General features: G+C 38.2%; 1 protein-coding gene across 17 annotated transcripts in view; it reads left to right on the top strand.

Moving 5' to 3' along the window:
- Nucleotides 1-232: 232 nt before the first annotated feature.
- BLTP1 (bridge-like lipid transfer protein family member 1) overlaps nt 233-21,678 on the top strand; it is a 117,148-nt gene continuing 95,702 nt past the window's right edge. For 9 of the 17 annotated variants that reach the window (XM_062621624.1, XM_062621625.1, XM_062621626.1 and 6 more), the window contains exons 1-8: nt 236-414; nt 9,524-9,653; nt 11,756-11,872; nt 13,717-13,795; nt 14,575-14,639; nt 18,427-18,613; nt 19,757-19,838; nt 20,375-20,568. In XM_062621624.1, the coding sequence (XP_062477608.1) occupies nt 9,557-9,653; nt 11,756-11,872; nt 13,717-13,795; nt 14,575-14,639; nt 18,427-18,613; nt 19,757-19,838; nt 20,375-20,568 (821 nt within the window). In that variant the 5' untranslated portion in view covers nt 236-414; nt 9,524-9,556. Of the gene's footprint in view, nt 415-9,523; nt 9,654-9,789; nt 9,885-11,755; nt 11,873-13,716; nt 13,796-14,574; nt 14,640-18,426; nt 18,614-19,756; nt 19,839-20,374; nt 20,569-21,678 lie in introns of those variants that run through there. The other 8 variants (XM_062621629.1, XM_062621636.1, XM_062621639.1 and 5 more) reach the window with 4 other exon arrangements.

Genomic DNA, 21,678 nt, shown 5'->3' on the forward strand with positions numbered 1-21,678 from the left:
GTGGGCTGCGCTGCGCCGCGCCTCCGGTGTACCTGGTGGTATGCAGCTGGAGCCCGCCTTCCAGTGCAGCCTGGTCCGCCCAGCAGGGTGTTGTGTCACTGGGGCCGCCGTGCCCCGCTTCCTCCGCCGTCCCGTCCGCCCTCCGTGAAGGCGGTGCGAAGGGAAGTCCCTCCGGCCCTAGGGGGTCCGATTTTTTTTGCCACTTTGACTATAAAATAGGTTAAAGACGTGCACAAAGCATGTAAAGCCAGAGGAGGGGAGTTCAGGTGCTTCCAGTTTTGTTTAGCCCTTAAGGAAAGTTTCGCTCTCCCTTTCCCTGGCCGGTGGAAGCCGATCTCTGCCGGCGGCTGCCGTCCCTGGAGGGTTTAACACAGCCACAAGCTGATTTAACACAGATTTAACCTGCTTCTTGATGTGGGTAAAGCTGAAATGACAATCTGCTTGCAGTTCGCATTGTCAATAAAAAACCTGATGTAGTGTATTAGTATAACATGCTGTAGCATGTTGATAAGGTGGAGGTGTGTTACAAAGTTTATTAGTGTACAGCCAGTATCCCAGTCATGAACTGTGTCTGCATTTGTTTCACATTTTAAGACACGCCTCCACACTCACCAAACTGTGAGAACTGCCAGAGTTGGTAGCTTAATGCAACGGATAATTTTATCAGGTTTAATGTTAAGAAGACCACAGTTGTTGTTATGTTGCTTCTGTTGTGTAATTTAGTTACTTCTACTTTTCTAGCTTTTATTTATAGTGGTGGTACAGGGTTTTTTCCAATTTTCATGTGCTCATTGCAAAGTGCAATGTGGCCTGAAATTTTAGTAACTGAGAATCAAAACTGGAGTGTAGGAGGGAGTACTCCTCTTGTTTGTGGAAGTATGTTAGAAGGCTATTGAAACAATTGGTGATAAAACAGTGTTTAAGGTCAGATTAGGCAGTTGGCGCTCAGTGGATGTTCAGGGATGTTTACTTACAATCATGCCTGGAATTTGCACAGTTAACCTGCTTGTGAACAGGTTAATGCATGAGTAGATTTTGCTCATGGTGAATCGTCTCTAGTTGCACATCCGGGACTTCTCCAGGGAGAGCTCTCCTTATGTGTGGCATGATGAATTAAGTCTCCCCTTTTGGCTATGCTGTTAGAAAACCTTGGCATGTGAAACGTGCATCAGCTGCTCTTTGGTAATTGTCGTTTTGCATAATTTTATCCTGTGTGAAATAGGCAAGACTTTACTGCTTTTCTTTAGCAGAGTTATAGGGTGTTTGTAGTGGTGTTGAGATATACTGCCTTCTCCTAAGAATTTCTTATTTTATATAACTTCTTTTAGCACTTGTTGCTATGCCAAAATCTTTGTGTTGACTGCAGGCTGAGACAGATGCTAATGAAGATCTACATGTAGTTCAGTTAAGGGTGATGGTATATCCAGCCACAATACTTTTTTAGTTTGATTGATGGCATATTTTCCCCTTTCCTCAAATTGTGGAGGTTATGATGTGTCAGAAAAGTTGAGAGGAAGTATGTAAGGTGTAGAAGACTCAAATTAATAGAATAGTGCAGAGTACAAAAATGGAAGGGGGGGGTGAAAAATGTAATTTTTTTTTAATATAAATGGAGGAGTGTGCATAAGTAAAGCTCTAATTTATTTCTACTGTTATGAGCTTTTATCTTCCGTTGTGTGTTTTTTTTTGTGGGGTGATGGTGGTTTTGTTTTTTTGTTTTTTTTTTTTTTCCCTTGGCGGAAGGGTTGTTCTTTTTTTCTTCTGCAGCATCAAAAAGTGTCAATGTGAGCAGCGAAGCAGCCTTCTCCCCTGAACAAGTCTGGGAGGCAAGGTTAAACCGCACATTTTTATTAAAAAAACCCACCACAACCTCTCCCTCCTCCCCATAACAAACCCAACCAAAAAACAAACCCAAAATAGAAAAGAAAAAGCCAGTTAGGTATTCCCAGGCTAGCAGTTGAGAATGATGCAAAAAGTACCATATATTGGTTGCCATAGCAGGAGCTTGTCTTAGATTTCTTCTGTATTAAAACTCATGTCCTGTTATACTATAAATAAGCAAACAAACAAAATATCCTTTCTGCTGTTTTGAACACTGAATCAGTAGGTACTAGATTTTTATTCTGTTTTTTTCTCACTGCTCTCAGAAGGGTGTTTTATATATATATATATATATATTTTTATTTGAGATGGTTCTCTGGGGTTTTGTGGTTTTTTGATTTTTTTTTTGTTTGTTTGTTTGTTTTCTTTTTTTTCCCCTCTATTAGGTAAAATCTTATCAGGCAGGCTACTGTAAAATCATTTTTGCCTTTTATCTTACGCTTCCTTTGAATACACTTTAGTTTTGATTTAATTAAAGTAAACATATTATTTACTAACATAAGCTACTGTAGTGCAGATGATGTTTAACTAAGGCTTTCCATGCACTGGTTTAACAAGGTGTGATTCTTCTGTGATATGTTTAGTTCAGCTGTTTCCACTGGAGGTTATACCAAGATTTTATTAGTATAATTAAAACAGTAGTTTACTCTGTTTAAAATGTACTGCTGTTGTTACTTCCAACACTAGCAGAGGGGGAAGAGAACAGGCCTGAATCTTAGTTCTTTCATTAGAAAAAGAACTGCTACAAGAATTGCTGTGCAGGTCTCTACCACTTAGCTTATTATTTGTGTACATGTGCTTTTTGAGAACAACTTTCCTTTTTTACTTTCTCCATTCCCTTGCTTGTTGATTAAAAAGTAGCTGAGCTTCCAAAGCTGTGCTGGGATGGGTTTGAAGTCTTTGGACAGAGCTTGAGTGTTTTGCAAAAGACAGCAATGTTGGCAGCTTTTGGTTTTGCAAAACATGCATAATGGGTGCCTGGATGCTGAAATTTCGGTTGAGTCATGTTTACATCTGTGAGACTCCTTTCTAATATCATTTAATTATCTAAAGCTCTGATTTCGTAGCAGCTGCTGCTGGAGACTCTTTGAAAAAAAAGTAATGGAATGAGTAGGATGCAGAAATGCCATTTCTTTCCTTTTTTTCTAAGCAACTGCTGAGGGTACGGCTCCCTCAGTGGAGATGTGAAGCATCCAGGCATATTACCTATACTCATTTATTGTAGACTAGGGGGATTTATTTCCAGTTGTTTAGTGTGTCCTGGTAGGTGTAATCGAGACTGCTGTCTTGTGATTGCTGTTGAAGTTAGGAGTTGAATATCCTCATAACGGTAATTAACCACTAATAACATTAATTACTGTGTATTTGGTAAGTGCTAAAGATCTGAGGAATATGTCTGACAAATTTAAACTCCTGGTTTAATCTCCCCATGAATTCTACTACTAAGGGGATTAGTAACATCCATAACTGTATAAAAGTGATTCTTCTCAGTAACGTGAAATGCTAGGTTTCTTCCCACCTTTGGATACCAGTTTTATTCAGATGTTTCTACAAGATGTGATAGGAAGAGAGTGTTACAAAGGATGTCAGAAGAAGAAACGTGTTTATTTTTCCTTTTCTTATGCATCTCGAGACTCGCATTACCCTGATTCTCCTGGGGACCGAATAAATTTTCTGTTGCCTTTATTCTCAGCTATAGGTACAGGACAGACCTGGGTTGTTTCTCCCTAGGCTGCGGCTGTCACTGCCAAGGAACTGGACTCTGGTGACCAGGCTTGTGTTTTTCTTTTTTCCTGTCAACTCTTCTATATATGCATGCACCTTGTAAATTTTTAATGGCTTTGTTCAAGCAGAGGTTCATTCTCTGTTAAGGTGTTAATTTGTCAGTGTGAGGTTAAACCTAGTTTACCTATTTGATGTGATTGTAATGTGTTTATAAAGATTTGAAGCAGCTGCTTTTGAATGTTTGGCTTTTTAGGGTTAGAATATTTGTGTTGAGTTTGAAGCAGACTGTAAATGAAATGCATCACTAGGATTGTAACCTCCCTTGTATTTCTTTTTTGGCATTGAGAAAGCTGGATTCATGTGTGACACAAGCAATTAAATTCATTTTTCTAAAAGTCTGTTGAGTGTGAAGGCCTTTCTGACTAAGAGGAGCAAATCTACACCAATATCAAACTCTCACATCTTCAAGCCAGTCTGCTGTCTGCTTTGAAAACACAAAATGCTCTAAACTTGCACAACCTGAAAACCAAGCCCCAACTATTTCAATTGGGCATCATAAATAAAGGATTTGGCTTCTGATTATCTCATTGGCAGAAAGAAGACTACATAATGCCTTAAAGGACTGCTGTGAAGATAAATACAGTATTGTGATTCTGTCACTTCAGTGCCACAGATCATCCTCATTTTCTGTGTTCTTCCCAGGAGATAGCTAATAGTTTTGCATGTATTAACATGGTATGTGGTAAATGAGAGTCACAAGTGACATACTGAATAGTAAAGATGTGCTTAAAAAAAAATAAAATAAAATGTAGGGGTAAGGCAAACAAACCAAAATACTTGACATGGCTTTAGAATATATTCTATCATATTAATTGGATTCATCATCACAAAACGGTGCAGACCTTGAGAAAATGCTATAAATAAGCACAGAGACATAAACATCAAGTTCTGGGTTTCTCTTCCTCTTCGATGCTGTTTTTGTACTAGCAGGGTTGGTGTCCTGGGTTCAGCAGTAGCAGTCATTTTTCTCCTTCTTAGTAGCTGGTGCAGTGCTGTGTTTTTGACTTTCAGCCTGGGAACAACACTGATAACACCAGTGCTTTTAGTTGTTGCTAAGTAATGTTTACTTTGATCAAGGAATTTCTTAGTCTCATGCTCTGCCAGGGAGGAGGGGAAGCTGGGAGGAAGCAGAGACAGGACACCTGACCCAAACTAGCCAAAGGGGTATTCCATACCACAGCATGTCATGCCCAGTATATAAACTGGGGGGGAGTTACCCAGAAGAGCTAGACTGCTGCTTGGGTCACGCTGGGTATTGGTTGGTGAGGGGTGAGCAATTGTATTCTTTCCCCTTGTCGTTATTACTGGTGGTAGCAGTAGTGGTTTTGTATTATACCGCAGTTACTGAGCTGTTCTTATCTCAACCCGTGGGAGTTACATTCTTTCAATTCTCCTCCCCATCCCTCTGGGAGAAGGGGGAGAAGGAAGCAAGGGAGTGACTGAGCCGCTGCGTGGTTCTGAGTTACTGGCTGGGCTTAAACCTCGACAGTTGGCAAGACTCTTATTTCCCATCGATTTAGGTCGTGTATTTCCAAGAGGAGTCCCTTAAACTTGGAAAGTATACTGTTACTCAGAAGGATACAGTAGCAGTTTGATTGTAAATTACAGGTTCCCCAAGCTAGGGGTCAGTGTTCCTGGAGAGTGCAACAGTTAATGTTTTGCCTGATTGGAAAGTAATTTTGCCCACAGGAATAAAATGTAACAGAGAGTGGATGAGTACAAGCCGCTGGAAGGTATCTACCGTTTTAAGTCTTTGGGAACAAGATTATAGGGCATGGCAGGTGAAGGCTGATAGGTGCAGTCTGTCAACAGGAGGAAATGCTGATTATTGAAAGTAGCTAATATCAATCCTGAGAAGATATCTTTTCCTTTTAATAGTACTGATGATCCAGATCCTGCCTCCATCCTCCATGCCATATAAACACACAAGAGCATTATAGACAGTCTCTCATGCATCCCTTTTCTATAACACTGCTTTATATAGCCAAAATCACTTCATAATCTAGGTGGATTAAACACCCGCTTCCTCTGAGACATGTGCCGAGAGCCCACATCTAGTGCGTGTGTTGTTTCTGCCTGTCTCTGGGTGGTTACACTTCAATTGCCATCATCCTTTTCCTCAGGTGACTTGATAAAGGGTGAAGAGTACCATAACTAAAAAAAATAATCAGTGGGGCAGGGTAGTAAAACATCAGCTGTGGAGTCCAAAATGATGTATTGACACATGATAATTGGCAGGGATTCCTGAGTTTGATTGCATGCAAATAGTGAATGTATTCCAGAAAATTTCCGAGGATGTTCAGTTTGCGGTTATGGATAGTGATGGCAAAAAATGATGAGCACTGTCCTAATGTAACCAAGTATGTGGATCCCATGACTTGCAGTCTCTGAGTTGTCTTGCCACAGTCCTGTTTAAAGCATAATGATATTTTATGTAGTGTCTCAGTATCACTTAACATTGGGTGATAATTTCTTAGGGAAAAAGCTGCAGGTTGCTTTCTTGAGGGGTTAAGTAGTGGTGGTGTTCAGCAAGGTGCTAGGCAGTCCTCACTAACTGGCAGCACTTCCACAGTGGTCTTGATCACAAAGTAGTGACCCTGTTGTCTCTTGGTAAGAAAGTTCGTTCTTTCTTTATGCTGAAAGTGTCAGTTTGGTTTCTGCATTGCCTTGTCATTCATGCATTAAAGGAGCTTAGATGCTGTCTGCAGAGGCATCAATCTGCTTCATAATGCAAGTTGATAAGTGTTTTGTTTGTTTTTTTTTTTTTAATATACTGTGAATGTCTTAAAGTGCATCCTAGTGCCATTATGTGATTTAATTTGCCATTGTAATGCCCCTTCTAAAACAAGGGCTTCTTTTTTAAAGGGTGTGTGTGTGATGCCTATTATTCTTCTTTGTAAGGGAGCTCACTTAGTAGATTCTTTATCATCAGTACTGGAAGCGATGTCTGGGGTCGTTTCTGTTTATTAGTTTCATCTTTATTCCTCCCCATCCTATTCCTTCTTGAAGAAGAGGTGATGAACAAATTGTTAGGATTTGTTCTTGGGACTGTACTTGTATTTTAGTTCAAAACATAGGCTCTTAGCTCAATGTGCTCCCCCTACATTTCTGTAAATAGATTTATTGAAATGTAGGGGTGAGAAAAAAGTGCATTAAATGTGTCTTTTTGGTCAACTTTTTCTTCCATATTTTCTTCTCAAGTTATAATAGTGAGAGGTAGTATGGATATTACAGGGGTAAATTGGTAGGTTAATTGCTAACACTTCTGAACTCTGACAATTCCAAAGATGTTATACTACTCAAAACCTAAGGTATTACCAACATTAATTTGTTCTGTGTTGTCGAGCTCTTGATGGAGAGCACTGGAGACTTCATTAAAAAAAAAGGAAATGAAGTTTACTTTTTTTTTTGAGGGTAAAATACTGACAGGAAGGGAGGCAGCCTGGAGCTTGAAGGGGTTAAAAAAAGGAGGTTAGGGTGAGGGACAGCAAGAAAAAGAAAGAGCAGACTTAATGCTTATCTTCCTGTGAGAAGGCTTGACAGATTAGGTCCAAGGGAGAGGACTTCAAATGAGACTAATGCAAGTAAAAGACTGCTGTGTAATTGCAGATGTTACTGAGTTGAGCTACTCCCTGTTAATCACACTTAATTCATATAACCCAGTTGCAAGATAGTTTATGGGTGGTTTCAATAAGTGTGTAAGATAGGAGGACTGGTTTTCTGCTCTCTGTACAATGTAGTCACTTTTTATGAGATGATGCAAATCCATCATGAAGCAGAATAATTAATGGACACAGTGGATTAGGAGGTTATGGGAATTTTCCTTAGCTCCTGAAAGTGTGCACTTTGGCCTTTCCTTGGGCAGGGGTTCAGTCTCTTTTTGTCTTGTACTACCTTTTTTGCATCTTGGAAGGCTTAATACAGACTAATTTTTACTTATATGTTAAGCTACCTGTTGGCTTGCTGCTACGATAAAACAGTTCTATAAGTTTGTTTGCTGTTACATGCTGTACAGGGCATTCAGGGTACTGAATTTAGAGAGCAGATTCCAGCATTCTGTTGATCTATAATCTGGTTTATGGAGGCATGTGCCTGGAAACTCTGTTTCAGCAGAGGTGAGTGGAAGTGTTTCTGGAGCTCTAGAATAGAAGAAAGGGTAGCTGAGAATCACAAAGATGTTATTGAAGGAATTAAACCAAGTAAATTCATATTTTTGAGAATGAAGACCCTAGGCCCACTGTAGGAGAGGATTTGGTTTGAGACCATCTTAAGAAACTGAATGTACACAAGTCCATGGGACCTAATGAAATCCATCTACGGGTCCTGAAGGAGCTGGTAAATGAAGTTGCTAAGCCACTGGCCATCATATTTGAAAAATCATGGCAGTCAGGTGAAGTTCCAGATGACTGGAAAAAGGGAAATATAACCCCCATTTTCAAGAAGGGATATATGGGTGATCCAGGGAACTACAGACCAGTCAGTCTCACCTCTGTGCCTGGCAAAATCTTGGAACAGATTCTCCTGGAAGGCATGCTAAGGCACATGAAAAACAACAAGGTGCTTGGTGACAGCCAGCATGGCTTCACTAAGGGGAAATCCTGCCTGACCAATTTGGTGGCCTTCTATGATGGGGCTATGGAACTGACAGATGGGGTAGAGCAGTTGATGTCATCTACCTGGACTTGTGCAAAGCGTTCGACACTGTCCCACACGACATCCTTGTCTCTAAATTGAAGAGACATCAATTTGATGGATGGACCACTCGGTGGATAAAGAACTGGCTGGATGGCCGCACACACAGAGTTGTAGTCAATGGCTCAATGTCCAGTTGGAGACCAGTAATGAGTGGTGTCCCTCAGGGATCGGTGTTGGGACCGGTCTTGTTTAACATCTTTGTCGCTGACATGGACAGTGGGATTGAGTGCGCCCTCAGCAAGTTTGCCAATGACACCAAGCTGTGTGGTTTGGTTGATACCCTGGAGGGAAGGAATGCCATCCAGAGGGACCTTGACATGCTTGTGAGGTGGGCTGATGCCAACCTCATGAAATTTAACCATGACAAGTGCAAGGTCCTACATCTGGGTGGGAGCAATCCCAGGCACAGCTACAGGTTGGGCAGAGAAGAGATTCAGAGCAGCCCTGTGGAGAACCACTTGGGGGTGTTGGTTGGTGAAAAAATTAACATGAGCTGGCAGTGTGTGCGCTTGCAGCCCAGAAAGCTAGCCGTATCCTGGGCTGCATCAAAAGGAGTGTGACCAGCGGTGATCCTGCCCCTCTACACTGCTCTTGTGAGACCTCACTTGGAGTATTGTGTGCAGTTCTGGTGTCCTCAACATAAAAAGGACATGGAACTGTTGGAACAAGTCCAGAGGAGGGCCACTGGAGCTACTCCCGTATGAAGACAGGCTGAGAAAGTTGGGGCTGTTCAGCCTGGAGAAGAGAAGGCTGTGTGGAGCCTGAAGGGGGCCTATAGGGATGCTGGAGAGGAACCCTTCACTAGGAACTGTAGTGATAGGACAAGGGGTAACGGGTTAAAACTTGAACAGTGGAAGTTTAGATTGGATATAAGGAGGAAATTCTTTACTGTATGGGTGGTGAGGCACTGGACTGGATTGCCCAGGGAAGTTGTGAATGCTCCGTCTGGATAGAGCCTTGTGTGGCATGGTTTAGTGTGAAGTGTCCCTGCCCATGGCAGGGGGGTTGAAACTAGATGATCTTAAGGTCCCTTCCAACCCTAACTATTCTATGATTCTATGAAACAGATCATTAGAAATTTTTTAACATGGTACATCCTCAGTATTCTCCAAACTGTACTGTACTTGTTACTCATTTTGATTTTGGTTTTGGTTTTCTTTAGTTCTACAGGTGCAGGTGCAAAAACAGTTTAGCAATGGATCAAAGGAAAAATGATAGTTTTGTCCCAAGTATCACGCAGTTGGAAGACTTCCTAACAGAACACGACTCCAATGTTGTATGGCTGTTAGTAGGTAAGGACAAGCTATTATCTTTTGGTTAAATGTTTTTTTTTTCGTGTGTATGTGTACTTTTAAATGTGTTTCTTTAAATGCTGGCATAGCAGTATCTAATGCAACAGAATACTGAAAAAGGAGTTCTGTCATACAGCTGTTGAGTGAAGTATGGTAATGCTATTTAAGGAATTTGGAAAGGAAAAAGTGCAGAACTGTTTCCGGTACTAATTGTGCTGCAACATTTGGGAGGTAAGACTCATATTAAAGGCATATTTATTAACTGTCCCAGTTTCAGGCAGCCATTCCTCCTTTGCTGTCATCTGCATGGCATCCTGTTATAAGAGAACAGAAAAGATGTTGGTAGTTTCTTCTCCTGAATCAGTTATCAATCGCAGTAAAAGAGGTGGTGAATTCTAGAAATGAACATGCTCTGCAAAGACCTTATGCTCAATTCTAGAATAAGTTCTAAAAATCAGTACAGTAAAACTTTCAAATGTATTTTCCAAAATACAGTTTCAGTGAAGAGGCTTTTAAAATCAAGAATATAATAATGAGATGAATAGAGTTTATGGGATCTGTCATTAATAGTGGAGATTGAATTCAGTAATTGAAAATAAAAGGTTACAATTAGTGGCACAGCTGAGACTAGTAGTAAGGGCAGTGGATTAGGACTGTAGTGTCTGGAAACTGCATGAGGTTGCTGATTTTTCTCAGTATGTATTACCAAGAAGGTGCCCTCTTGGCTTTAAGTGTCTAGAAGTTAAGTGTTGAAGTTGAACTTTAATTGCAAATGAAGTTTTATTGCTGGAATGAGATGCTTTGAGTCATTCCACCTTTCTCCCTACCAGGGAGAGGACCAGCAGTAAGCGGCTTACTCATCTGAAAGTGAGGGGAGGTAAACACTGTCCTTGGAGTATGCCTTCACTGGATGCCAGGAGCAGCTTGTTTTCAGGGGTGTAGCTTTAACCCTCTATGCCCTGTGTAATCACCCACACAGATTTGATTTGTTTTACATGCCAAGCGTGTTTGAGCTACTTGAATTCTGGCCACCCTCGATCAATTTTCCTGTACGGAGAAGACAAAGTACAGAGGACAGGTTGGGTTTGGATTTTTTGTGTGCTTTTGAATAACCTGAACTCTGTGCAGATGAAGGTGTCATACCCACATATCTTTCTGTACTTCAAGTTTCTCATAAAAGGCACAATAAATCTGTGTTTTTCAGTATTAAGTGTATGCATAAATGAGAAACTTCTGTTACAAAGTTCAGTTGGTATAATGGGTAGAGATACCTCAAATAAAAAAAAAAAATAAATTTGCTTTCTTCCCTGTTCTGCTGTGGATGAAACAGAATGGTAATTATCAGTGAAATGACTTAGAATTAGTCTGTTCCCTGGCAGTCTTTTTCCTTTTGGGTTTGTCCTTCTGGAAGCTTTGAGAACCCTTGTAGATAGAAATAGGTTACTAGCTCTTAATCAACTTAAGTAAAAATTAGCTTGGGGATTAGCAGACTTTTTTTTTTTTTTTCTTAAGCATGTTTCTCACTGAATTGCTATTTCCTTTTTTCCTGTCAGGTTCCATGTTTGAGCTGCTAACCCCAGTACTGGTACATTTTTCTCAGGATACAGTGACTTAGGAAATGGTTTCAGATGTGATAATGTTTCCTGTGCTAAGATATGAAAGACTAGAAACTTAAGTTACAGTTCATGGTGTGAAAAAGGAATGTAGTATCACTTTTGTGGTGTTTTGGGGCGTTTTGAAATAAATGACCATGTGGGATAACGCATGTTATGATTCCATCTATGCAATTTAACTACTTGGATGGTAAGGGATGTAATGCAATATGTGGTGCCTTTTGCAGGTCCTCCAGAGGACAGGGTTTTTTTTTTGTTTATATATTGGGGAATGTAAGAGCTTCCCATTTTTCATTCTTTTTCTCCCCCATCTTTTCACGCACTTCTCACACCGTCTCTCTGAAAACACCCGTTAAAACTTCCCATCAGTTTAAAATTTTTTGGAGATTAGGAAGAACAGTGCTGTGCTTTATAGTCCTAATAGGTAAGGCTTTTATCTAGGTCAGCATACTTAAAAAACTATTTTAATTAATTTTAATCTTTCAACAGCAACAATATTGTCTTGTGGATGGATTATCTACCTAACTTACTACAATTCCCGGAACATTGGACTCATTTTAACATTGGTTCTTAACAGATTATATAAACATGGCTACATCCATATTGGTAAGTTATAATTGCTGTAATGCCGCTGTTTATCTGATGCTTTTGATAGAATCATAGAATAGTTAGGGTTGATATACTTCAATTTGCTAAAAACTCAAAGTATAATGAAAGTATTCCATTGTTATAGTAGTTTGAAAATAATCACCATTTATTTAAGAAGAAAAAAAGTTCAATATCACTGCTTTATTGCAGGATTCTTGGTGTAGGTAGAAAAACACCCCTTTTTTCATTGAAGTCTCTTATTATTTTATGTTAAAGTTCCCTTGAAAGGTTTTTGTAATTTTGAATTTACTTTTTTTCTGTTTAGTCTGTGTACTTTGTGTACTTAAAATCTGTAGGTTTTCCACTACACCCTTTTAAAAGCCCTGTAATTGTAATGGTCAGGACCTGAAAGGAGATTGACCTCAGTCCTCCGTGCAACCTGCTTGGTCCACTTTTGAATTTGGCTCATAATTTAATGTTAAGAGGTGCAACTTCGCACTTCCCCACACCTTTGTGGCCTATTATATGGCATCTGAAGTGGGTGGCAATCACTGGAGTAGGCTCAGAGGGGAACAGTAGAGTCTTAAGCCTTGACTCCATGTTATGGCAGTGTCCTTGCTTTCTAAATAAACTCTTGGAACAACCGATCATGTTAAATCCATATTGGGACTGTGTAGAATTTATACTGGCTAGAGCATTTTCATCGAAATCCATTAACTTTTTTTTTTTTTTTAATATTGTAAAACATTTTTTAATAAAACAGGTCAGTACAAATCACTTGGGCACTCACCCACATTACAGAAATATCCGATGCTGGGTCCCAAAAGGCTGTATCCTGCAACCTTACTTGGCTCATACTTTTAATTTTCTTTCATTTATTCTTCCATGCCTTCCTTTGTCTGCTTCCCTGAATAACGACTTATTCTGCAAATATTGATTATAATTGTAGTGAACACTTAAACCCAAAAAAATCTCACACTTGTCTGCCAAAGAGACCCATGCAATAATTTGCTTATGTCTCAGGAATTTGAGAACTGTAGTCCAAATCATCTTAAAATCCAGCTTTTTGAACAGCAGTATAACTGAAATAGTTATTGGCTGCTACAGCTAATCTATAGGCTTTTATGAAAATTTCTCGGTGAAATTGTTATTAGGTAAAGACTGTTGGACATAGCTGGCCAAATGTATGGTATTCTTTATAATCTTAATCAGGAAGAAGAGCATAACATTAATTAAATTCCACGATTTACAGTTTGGCTTCAGTTGATCAGTGGTTTGGTTTTTTTCTTGTTTTGTTTTGTTTTGTTATTTAAATCATGGTTTGCTTAACTTTCTGTGGGTGAAGTCAAAAGCATTAGGAAAAATACAGGCTATTACATTACCTGCTGGTCTTTTCATGCTTATTGATTCTGCTGCCAACACAATTTATCATAATAATTGGACTGAAAATTTTATAGCCATTTAAAATATGAAAAATTATTTTGTCAGGAATCTTCATTTCTCTAATTATGGTCTTGCATACAATGACTTGATGGCATAAATGTTCAAAATAGCTTTCCTAGCTGTTTTCACAAGCTCCCAAGTCACCGGAAGGTTCCTGTGTGACTAGTGTGTTTCAGGGGGTTGGTTGTACTCTTGGGTGGTGCCAAACTAGCACCTTTTAGAGCTCTGTGCTTTTTGATTTGTATGTTCTGAATCTCTGACTTTCCTTCTCCTCTGAAAATCTTGTGGTTTCAAAGGGAAAACTCAAGATACCTAAATAAACCCCTTTTACATAATTGAATACTATATTCTTCCTGTTCAGAAAATAAAGCATTAACAACTTCAAGCTAATGTCTGGTAAACATTTCTTTTCATGCTAGGTTCCTTTTCATTCTCTGTGCTGTCTGGAAAAGTAATGGTTCGCGAAATCTATTTCATCACAGAAGACATGTCTATCAGGTACAGATTTCCAAGGGAGTCACTCTTCTAAAAAGCGATAGCAAATATAGTAATTCCGTATGTCTGAATAATGCATGTCTAAATACTGTCTTACAAATGAGCAATATTTATAAATCTTAAAAATAAACCAACTTTTAAAATGGCAGGTTTTAGACATTCTTAGATACTTTTTAGCTCATTTGCTGTTTGAGAGTTACCAGTTGGAGGTGAGTACTGGATAAGATTCTAGTTGTCCTTAGTATTTGTAAAAGAAAACACTTTCAAGTTCAAAGGAGAACTGTTTTATCATTAATGTCTTTCACTCTAGCATGCCTCTGCTCTTAAGTCTGGCAGATTCATTTTGGCCCCGGACTTATCATTTATTTACTGGAATTCAGAATAATTTGTTTCATCAACCACACACTAAAGAATAGTTTGTAATTTTGGTTCTTACTGCTGAATAAGGAAAGCCTTGAGAAGACAAAGGATATGGGATTTATATAAAATTCAGCTAATGCAGTAGCTGTATAATATTATAATTTATGCTGTAATGCTTCATGCTTTAATATTGCTTGTGTACTACTGCAACTGCAGATCTCTCCAAGTTTAAGTGGAACTGCACCCATTACCCCTTGTCCTATCATTGTTTGCCAAGATGACACTCCCCCTTTATATATTTATAGACACTTATAAGGTCAACTGCAGATCTCTCCACTGCATAAGGCAAGATGTCGTGCAGCTGCATGTAGAATTTCGGATGATTACTCTCTTAACTTTGCTTTTATATAATTTGTTGTTAGAATTCAAGATGGGTTTATCATATTTCGCTGGTGGAAGATGTACAACCCTAAGCAGAAACAGCATGGTAGGTTTCCTGAAAAGGTTTCAAAGTTTAAGTTTATGGGTGGTTTATGGAAAAATACTTCCTTTGCACAGTCTCATGCATATAATTGATTTGTTAATGTGTACCTGAAGTACATTAAATCATCGGAAGGTATGTTTTTTTTAACTGGTTAATCTGTGTTAGTACACCGGAATAAAACAATGAAATAAATGCTGGATACGTTGACGGACTTAGACCCTTCTTAAGGCAAACCATTAACCTTAATAGTAGCCTTCATTAGCTATAATTTAAGCGTAATTGATTCTGTATTGAATTTATATCTGTGGTAAATAAGAGACTTCATACTTTCTGGAAGTGATTTTAGTTTTCAAGTTTGTCTTGTGCTGTGTGGGTATTTTAGCAGAAGTAGGGGATGTTCTTGTATGTATTTGTTAACATTGTATGTATTTGATAACATTGTGTCTTGATGACATCTGTGGTTATAGAAGTGGGGAAGTGTGAAAAATTTATTTATTTTTCTTACAGTCTCTGGATGAAGAAGGAAAATTAACACGATACAATAGATTAATTGTAGCTGTGGAAAACACAAGTAGCCTAGTTATGTGTGCTTAGTTGTTTATAGGATCAAAATCTGGTTGAATAAGTCTTAGGTCCTGCCTCTCTTTGCTTTTGAAGCATTGCAGCTTCACTGAGAATTCAGGGAGGTCCAGAAATGGCATTACTAAGCCTCTGATGTGATAGGACACAATTCACATTCTTTATACCATAAGAAGACTAATTCAAAAAGTGGAATCTAGCTTAGTTAATTAGATTTTTCCAACCACAAGTTATTGTCTAATAGGTTTTCATAGAATTTTCTTCATCTGGTAGTTAGAACGTATTTCTCTAGTGTCTCCCAGCGTGAAAAGTGAATTGAACTTAATGCAATAAAGACAGCTCTCTCTGTCTTTTATGGTTGTATTTTTGCTTGGCAGTAGTTTAAGGCTTTAACTTTTTCTGCTGACATTTAAGACAGCATAATTCGTGGACATCCATGTGGATAATACAAGTAACCAAGGAGGTCAGAAGTGTATAGGTCTGACAACAGATTAATGTGAATAAAATACTGTCTTAAATAATTACTCATTTTCCTAGGAAAACTAGCTTTGCTCACTTTACATTTTGATTATTTAGCAGAGATGCTTTCATTTTTAACCTTTAGGGAAAAATAAAATCCTCAATCTCTGAGCCAAACTTGGAGAACAGTTTCCTTCACTCTGGTGTATGTGATTTGCAAAATGCTTTATGGTATACTCTTCCTATTGAACTTCTGGTAATCAATGTATATTTATGATCAAAGGGTAGATTACAGTAATGGATGCTAGGAAGCACGACAGTTAGACCTTTTTGTCAGAAAAAGGCAGTGTGAAAATGCTTTGCATTCTGGTTTGGGGTTGTTGGGTTTGTTTGGTTTTTTTTTTTTTTTTTTGTTGGTTGGTTGTTTTGGTTTTTTTCCTTTTTCTTTTCACATTTGTTCCAAAGCTATGAGAATTTTTTAGTTACCAATCTTCCGAGTATAAAACTAACCTATCAATTTTTATGCTTTGTCTACCTGCCCATTAGAATTTGAAGTAAATGTTGTTTTAAGACTAGAATTGCCATATAATTTAAGTTTGCTTCTCATAAACACTTAATTGAAGTTCCTTGCAGAAAAGAAGGTTTGAACCACAGAAAGTTTGGATAATGATTATTGATAACATGTAGCGAAGTTGCATTTCTTGCTGTGGGTTTTTAAAAATTCCTTAGTTTGACCTAGGAAGTGCAATCTGTTTTTCATCACGGCACTATGTTTGTAATAGGCGCTCTGTTTGTGCTAGGCATGTCATACCAATGTTGAAAGAACTTCATCGAAAATGTCAAGTATGTGGGCTGTCTTCCTGATTTGAGTGTTAAGTTAAACCATACTGGAACTTGAGAGTAGGTTTTATACATATTTGAGAAAATGAAAGTGGTTTAGGAACAAAAGTTGGAGTATTATGTTGTGAATAGGGCACAACCTGATGGCATGGTTTAAGTGCCACAGCAGATAAGCAATTTTGACACTGTAAAACCCCGTTGTTTGTTTTGTGAGGTGCTTTTTCAAAGGGGAAACACTGTTTTGAGAACCAACTGAAAAAGCAGTAAATAAATTTTGATTAAGCTCGGTAGACAGCAAATGTCAGAACCTTGGCTATATTAGTCATCTTGCTACAACTGTTGATAAAACTAGTATTCTGCTATCAGTCTGGTAGTTACATTTACATAACCTGTATGTGTGCTTCTTTGAATCACTTAACTGTGTGGCATCCAGATGTGCTTGTATCTTTTTTCCAAAAGTGGCTTAAGGCAACCAAATTGTGTGGAGGTCAAATCTTATTTTTGTTACTAGGAAAAAGAGATAGTTGTCTCTTTAAATCCCCTTTAAATAAATGAATTACTACATATGATTTCATTTGGTCAATGAAGTCTAATACCTGCCTCCAGGAACTGAAAAATTACATTTATTTGTGCTCTTGATGATGCTGAGATCTCCCAGGTGAACAATTGTGTATCCCAGTCTTTGTCCATATCATCTTTTGCCTGTATCTTATTGATGCAAGTTAATATTACCAACAAACAGATTTGATAGTGCTTTTATGAAAACAGGAAGGAACCGGAACTGGCTCATTAACTTTTCTCTGTCTCTTGTTCAAGAAAACTGTGATGCCATTGTTTTCTGGAGACTTCCATATCATTATAAGAAAAGTCAATGTATAGTAAATATCTGCTAATTTAGGTGTGAGGGGTAAAAGGTGAGTTGCTGATGTTGGGACAGCGTTGTACAGATGCATAACTCTGGGGGCAGCTGTGTTACTTCTCCTGACCCTGACCAGAAGAGCGTCAGTGTTCGACTTTTTAATTTCTGTTGTCTGTGGGATATGTTGCCTTCAGTTTGTACCCCCTGAGTTACAGACTGGGGACTGCTGCAGTAACCATTGATGCTGCAGCTTCCTAAAAGCTGTTTGACTAAGAAAGATCAGATCAGGTTTTAAAACAGCTCAGGTCTCTGGAGTGAATGTGTAACGGGCACTCTTTCAACTGGGTAATTAGGGAGAAATTGTGTGAGCTTTTTCCTCACATTAACTACATAATTAGGTCATACTATCTAAGGCAAAAGTATGTAAAAGTATGTCACAAACAGCTCTGTATGCAGTTAGCAGATGTTGAACTAGTTTTTAAGTATCAGAGAGTCAAGCTGATACTATAGTTAAAATTTTAAATTAGTTGAAAACAAATATGCATCTTGTTAGTTACGTATAGTCGTGTTTTCTGTTTCTATGTAAGAGAAATCTTCTTTCCGGTTCAGGCCTGCTGTACCACAGAGAAAGAAAAAAAAAAAAGAAAGCTATTTGGATTTTGACATTTAATTGGTTTAGCACTGATATGTGTGCTAAAAAACAGAAGTTGGCACCCAGGCTTCTGTGCTTTGCATCAGAGATATTTTTGTTTGTTTTCATATGTGAGATTAAATAAACCTAATGTACCATTTTATGCAGCTCCTGCCTGGATTTATTTTTGGATTGTGACCTAATGGTGACATGCCTTTCAGGTTTTATATCTTGTATGTAACTGTCTTATTTGACAAGTTTGGAATGATGTAATTATGTTGTCGAGGTTTTACTGCTTTTTAATAGATACTTCAGCAACTGTTCATTGTAATTGTTTTTGCAAGATGTGCATATTTGAAAAACTGTAAATATTGTAAGGGAATGTTGGAATAGAATTAGATCTTTTTCCACTATTTATTTAGATCCAAAGGCAGAAACACGACTGTATATTATGGTGAATGACTTCGAATTTCATGTGTACAACCGTTCTGAGCTTTATGGACAACTTCAAGAATTATTTGGCTTGGATCCCATAATAATTCCAGCAAAGAAAGATGATGAAAAAACACAAGTAAATGGGAGGCAGAGAGCACATACCAATCTTGAAAGGTAAATTATTATTCATTTTGCTATTTTGTTGATACTTTGTTCTGCAAAGGGCTGAACTAATTAGGTAATGTTTTGTTAGCATATGCTCTGGAGGCCAAATGGTTGAAGCACATCTGAGAGAAATTGCTCTGACAAGCCTGACAGTCTAAATCTTTTTCCTTTCCTTGGACTTCCTACCATAATAATTGAAGCTCACAACTAAACAAACCAAGTATTTCTTGTTTAATGATCAGAGACAGGTTGAAAAATATATTTGAAGTACAATGTGGAGAGGGAGCATGTGTTGAAGAGGATTATGCTCGTAGAATAAGAATGGTATTGCTCAGTAGAAGTAATTGCTGCTCAAGACATTGAGTAGACAAAATGTTAGGGTCCATATTGTGTTGGGAGGACTTACTGTTTTTTGAGCTTTAAACTTGGGCTGATTTCACAAGTTGTCTTTTTTTTGGGGTGTGTGTTTGTGCATAGCTATACAAGCCTTCTTTTCTTATTTTGTTCTTTTTGGAGTACCTCAGGAAACATGGTGTGGGACTGTAAGGAGTTCTTGTACCCAGCTTACATGTAGTGAAGTCAGATGTTCAATAAGAAGGCTCTCTCTGGGCAGAATCGCACGAGACTGATTTATTGGCAGGAGCAGAGCAGATCTGTTGACACCTGAGTCCTTCCAGTGCTGCTGGCTAAGCCAGTACTTGTTCCTAAATTCTATAGTGGGCAGTTGTGGGAAGCTGAGCCAGTTTCTCCATGTTTTTATCTTATGCCCTTACTGGCAGATCCTGGAAGGACTTCTGCTGTTGGGGAGGACATGTTTTGGGAAGTGAAAAATCCCACACCTAAATAGCAATATTTAGAGCAGACCAAATTCCCTGAGGAAGATTTATTTAACTATTGTTCTGTGCTAAACGTGGCACACTTGTTTTTTATCTGTGTCAGCCCAGTGTAGCAGCACTCAACGCATGTATGCTTCCTGCTATTGTTCCAGGCTCTGGAGGAGTCTGCAGTAGTCTGCCAGCAGGTCCCTTAGAGGAGGCATCTCTGTGTTAAGGAACATTCCCCAAGATCTGTGCACTGAAACCCCCTAGAATAAAAGGTCGGTAAATTCTTCTGCAGAAAAGGCAAAATAATAATACACATTTTTTCCTGTAGTGTTAAAGTAAAAACAGAATCTCAAGACCCTTCTTCTTCATGGAGATCACTTATTCCAGTCATTAAAGTCAATGTGAGCACGGTAAGTGTAAAGACCCTGATAATGAAAAGATTTAGCAGTATATGCTTAAAAATCAGGCTTGCCATTCATTTTTCTTACAATGATTTCAATGATTTCTTCTAATGATTTCAAGAATATCACCCAGTAATTAAGCTAGGTAATGGGTGTTGCACAATGGTGTGTTTGTGGGCTTTTGGGAGGTGTTTGCGGTTTGGTTTTAATAGGGATATTTGGCCACTTTCCTTAAAAGTTGATGTCCACCCTCCCCCCCCCCCCCAAAAAAAACAAACAAACAAACAAATCACCCAGGAAAATTGTTATTGAAATGATAGGCGATAGAGTATTTGAGAGTTTAATGTACAAGGTAGTAGTTTTAGTTACGCACAAATTAGGGCCAGGATTTTTGTCTGTGGTCTTTATTTTTATATTATTGCTGGTTATTTTATAATTTTTATAATTTTGCTGGTTATTTTATAATAATTTGCATTATTATAGATAAATACATGTATTTAAAAGATCAGTGTATAACAAGTATTTGGGTTTTCTTTTGGATTTAGGGTCGCTTGGCATTTGGGAATCATTATCAGCCACAAACACTTTGTATTAACTTTGATGATGCTTTTTTGACATATACCACAAAACCACCTTCGAGCCACCTTGACCAGTTTATGCATATTGTGAAAGGAAAATTGGAAAATGTTAGAGTCATGCTGGTTCCAAGTCCAAGATATGTTGGCCTTCAAAATGATGAGTAAGTTTTGGGGACTTTTGTTTCCGTATTTTTTCATTACTTCTTTTAAAAAACGAAGAACAGATTGTTGGTTGTATTTCTGCTAATTTATTTTTCTTAGTGTGTTTAGACAGTTGGTGTTTTTAACACTGCAGGTTTTAAATGTCGGATCTTTGAAACTATTTATGGAGAAAAGTACTAGTTTTCTGTCTCATTGTAGTTTGTTTGTTCATAGAATCACAAAATGTTTTTTGGTTGGAAGGGACCTTTAGAGGTCATCTAGTCCACCCTCCCTGCAATGAGCAGGGACATCTTCAACTAGAACAGGTTGCTCAGAGCCCCATCCAACCTGACCTTGAATATTTCCAGGAATGGGGCATCCTGCATTCAACTTTTATTTTCCTTCACTCAGGTACCATAGCTGCACACCTTTGACAGCACTAGATTTCTAGGGTAAATGCAAGGTTTAAGGTGTTGACTTCTGTAGAGCTGATTCACATATGGTTAAACAAATATTTAATTAAAAAAAAAAGGGAAAAAGCTGTGCCATACTTGTTATAGTTGAAATCACATTATCTTTTGAAGATAGATTGCTGATCCTTTTGCCTCTGTGTCTTCTGCATCAGCATGGTTATACAACTTTAACAAACAGTAGCACTAAGTCAATCAAAAGAGAGGGTGCTTACATTAAGTGGTTTGACACTAGGATTCTTGTCTTACTACCATTTAACCACCAGTCATTTCTGTGCATGCTATATTAATGTCTCTGATTGATATGGTGTGAACAGAATGGCCAGAATTTACTGTGTTATCTTATTTAATGCTTACAACATTATATATTCAACAGACAATTTAGGCAAAACTGCTAAATTTCAGTCTTTCACAGATGTTATTTGCTCAACAAAAATAATCTATCCTTGGACAATTGTATGTATGAGTTAATGTAAAATGATTATACCTATTTTATACCTCCTAAGCAACAATATTCAGAGAATTGATTATTATTTTTGGGAATAAACTGTATGTTATTTGTACCTTAATTGGCTCTGTATGAGGCAAATACTGCTTCTATAATATGTTTATGATTTCAGAGAACATTCTGTGGGTGTTCTTTGAATCTTACTCTTCCAA

Source organism: Pezoporus occidentalis, unplaced genomic scaffold, assembly GCF_034315485.1.
Source record: "Pezoporus occidentalis ecotype Australia unplaced genomic scaffold, CSIRO_AGI_Poc_V1 ctg230, whole genome shotgun sequence".
Lineage (NCBI taxonomy): Eukaryota > Metazoa > Chordata > Aves > Psittaciformes > Psittacidae > Pezoporus > Pezoporus occidentalis.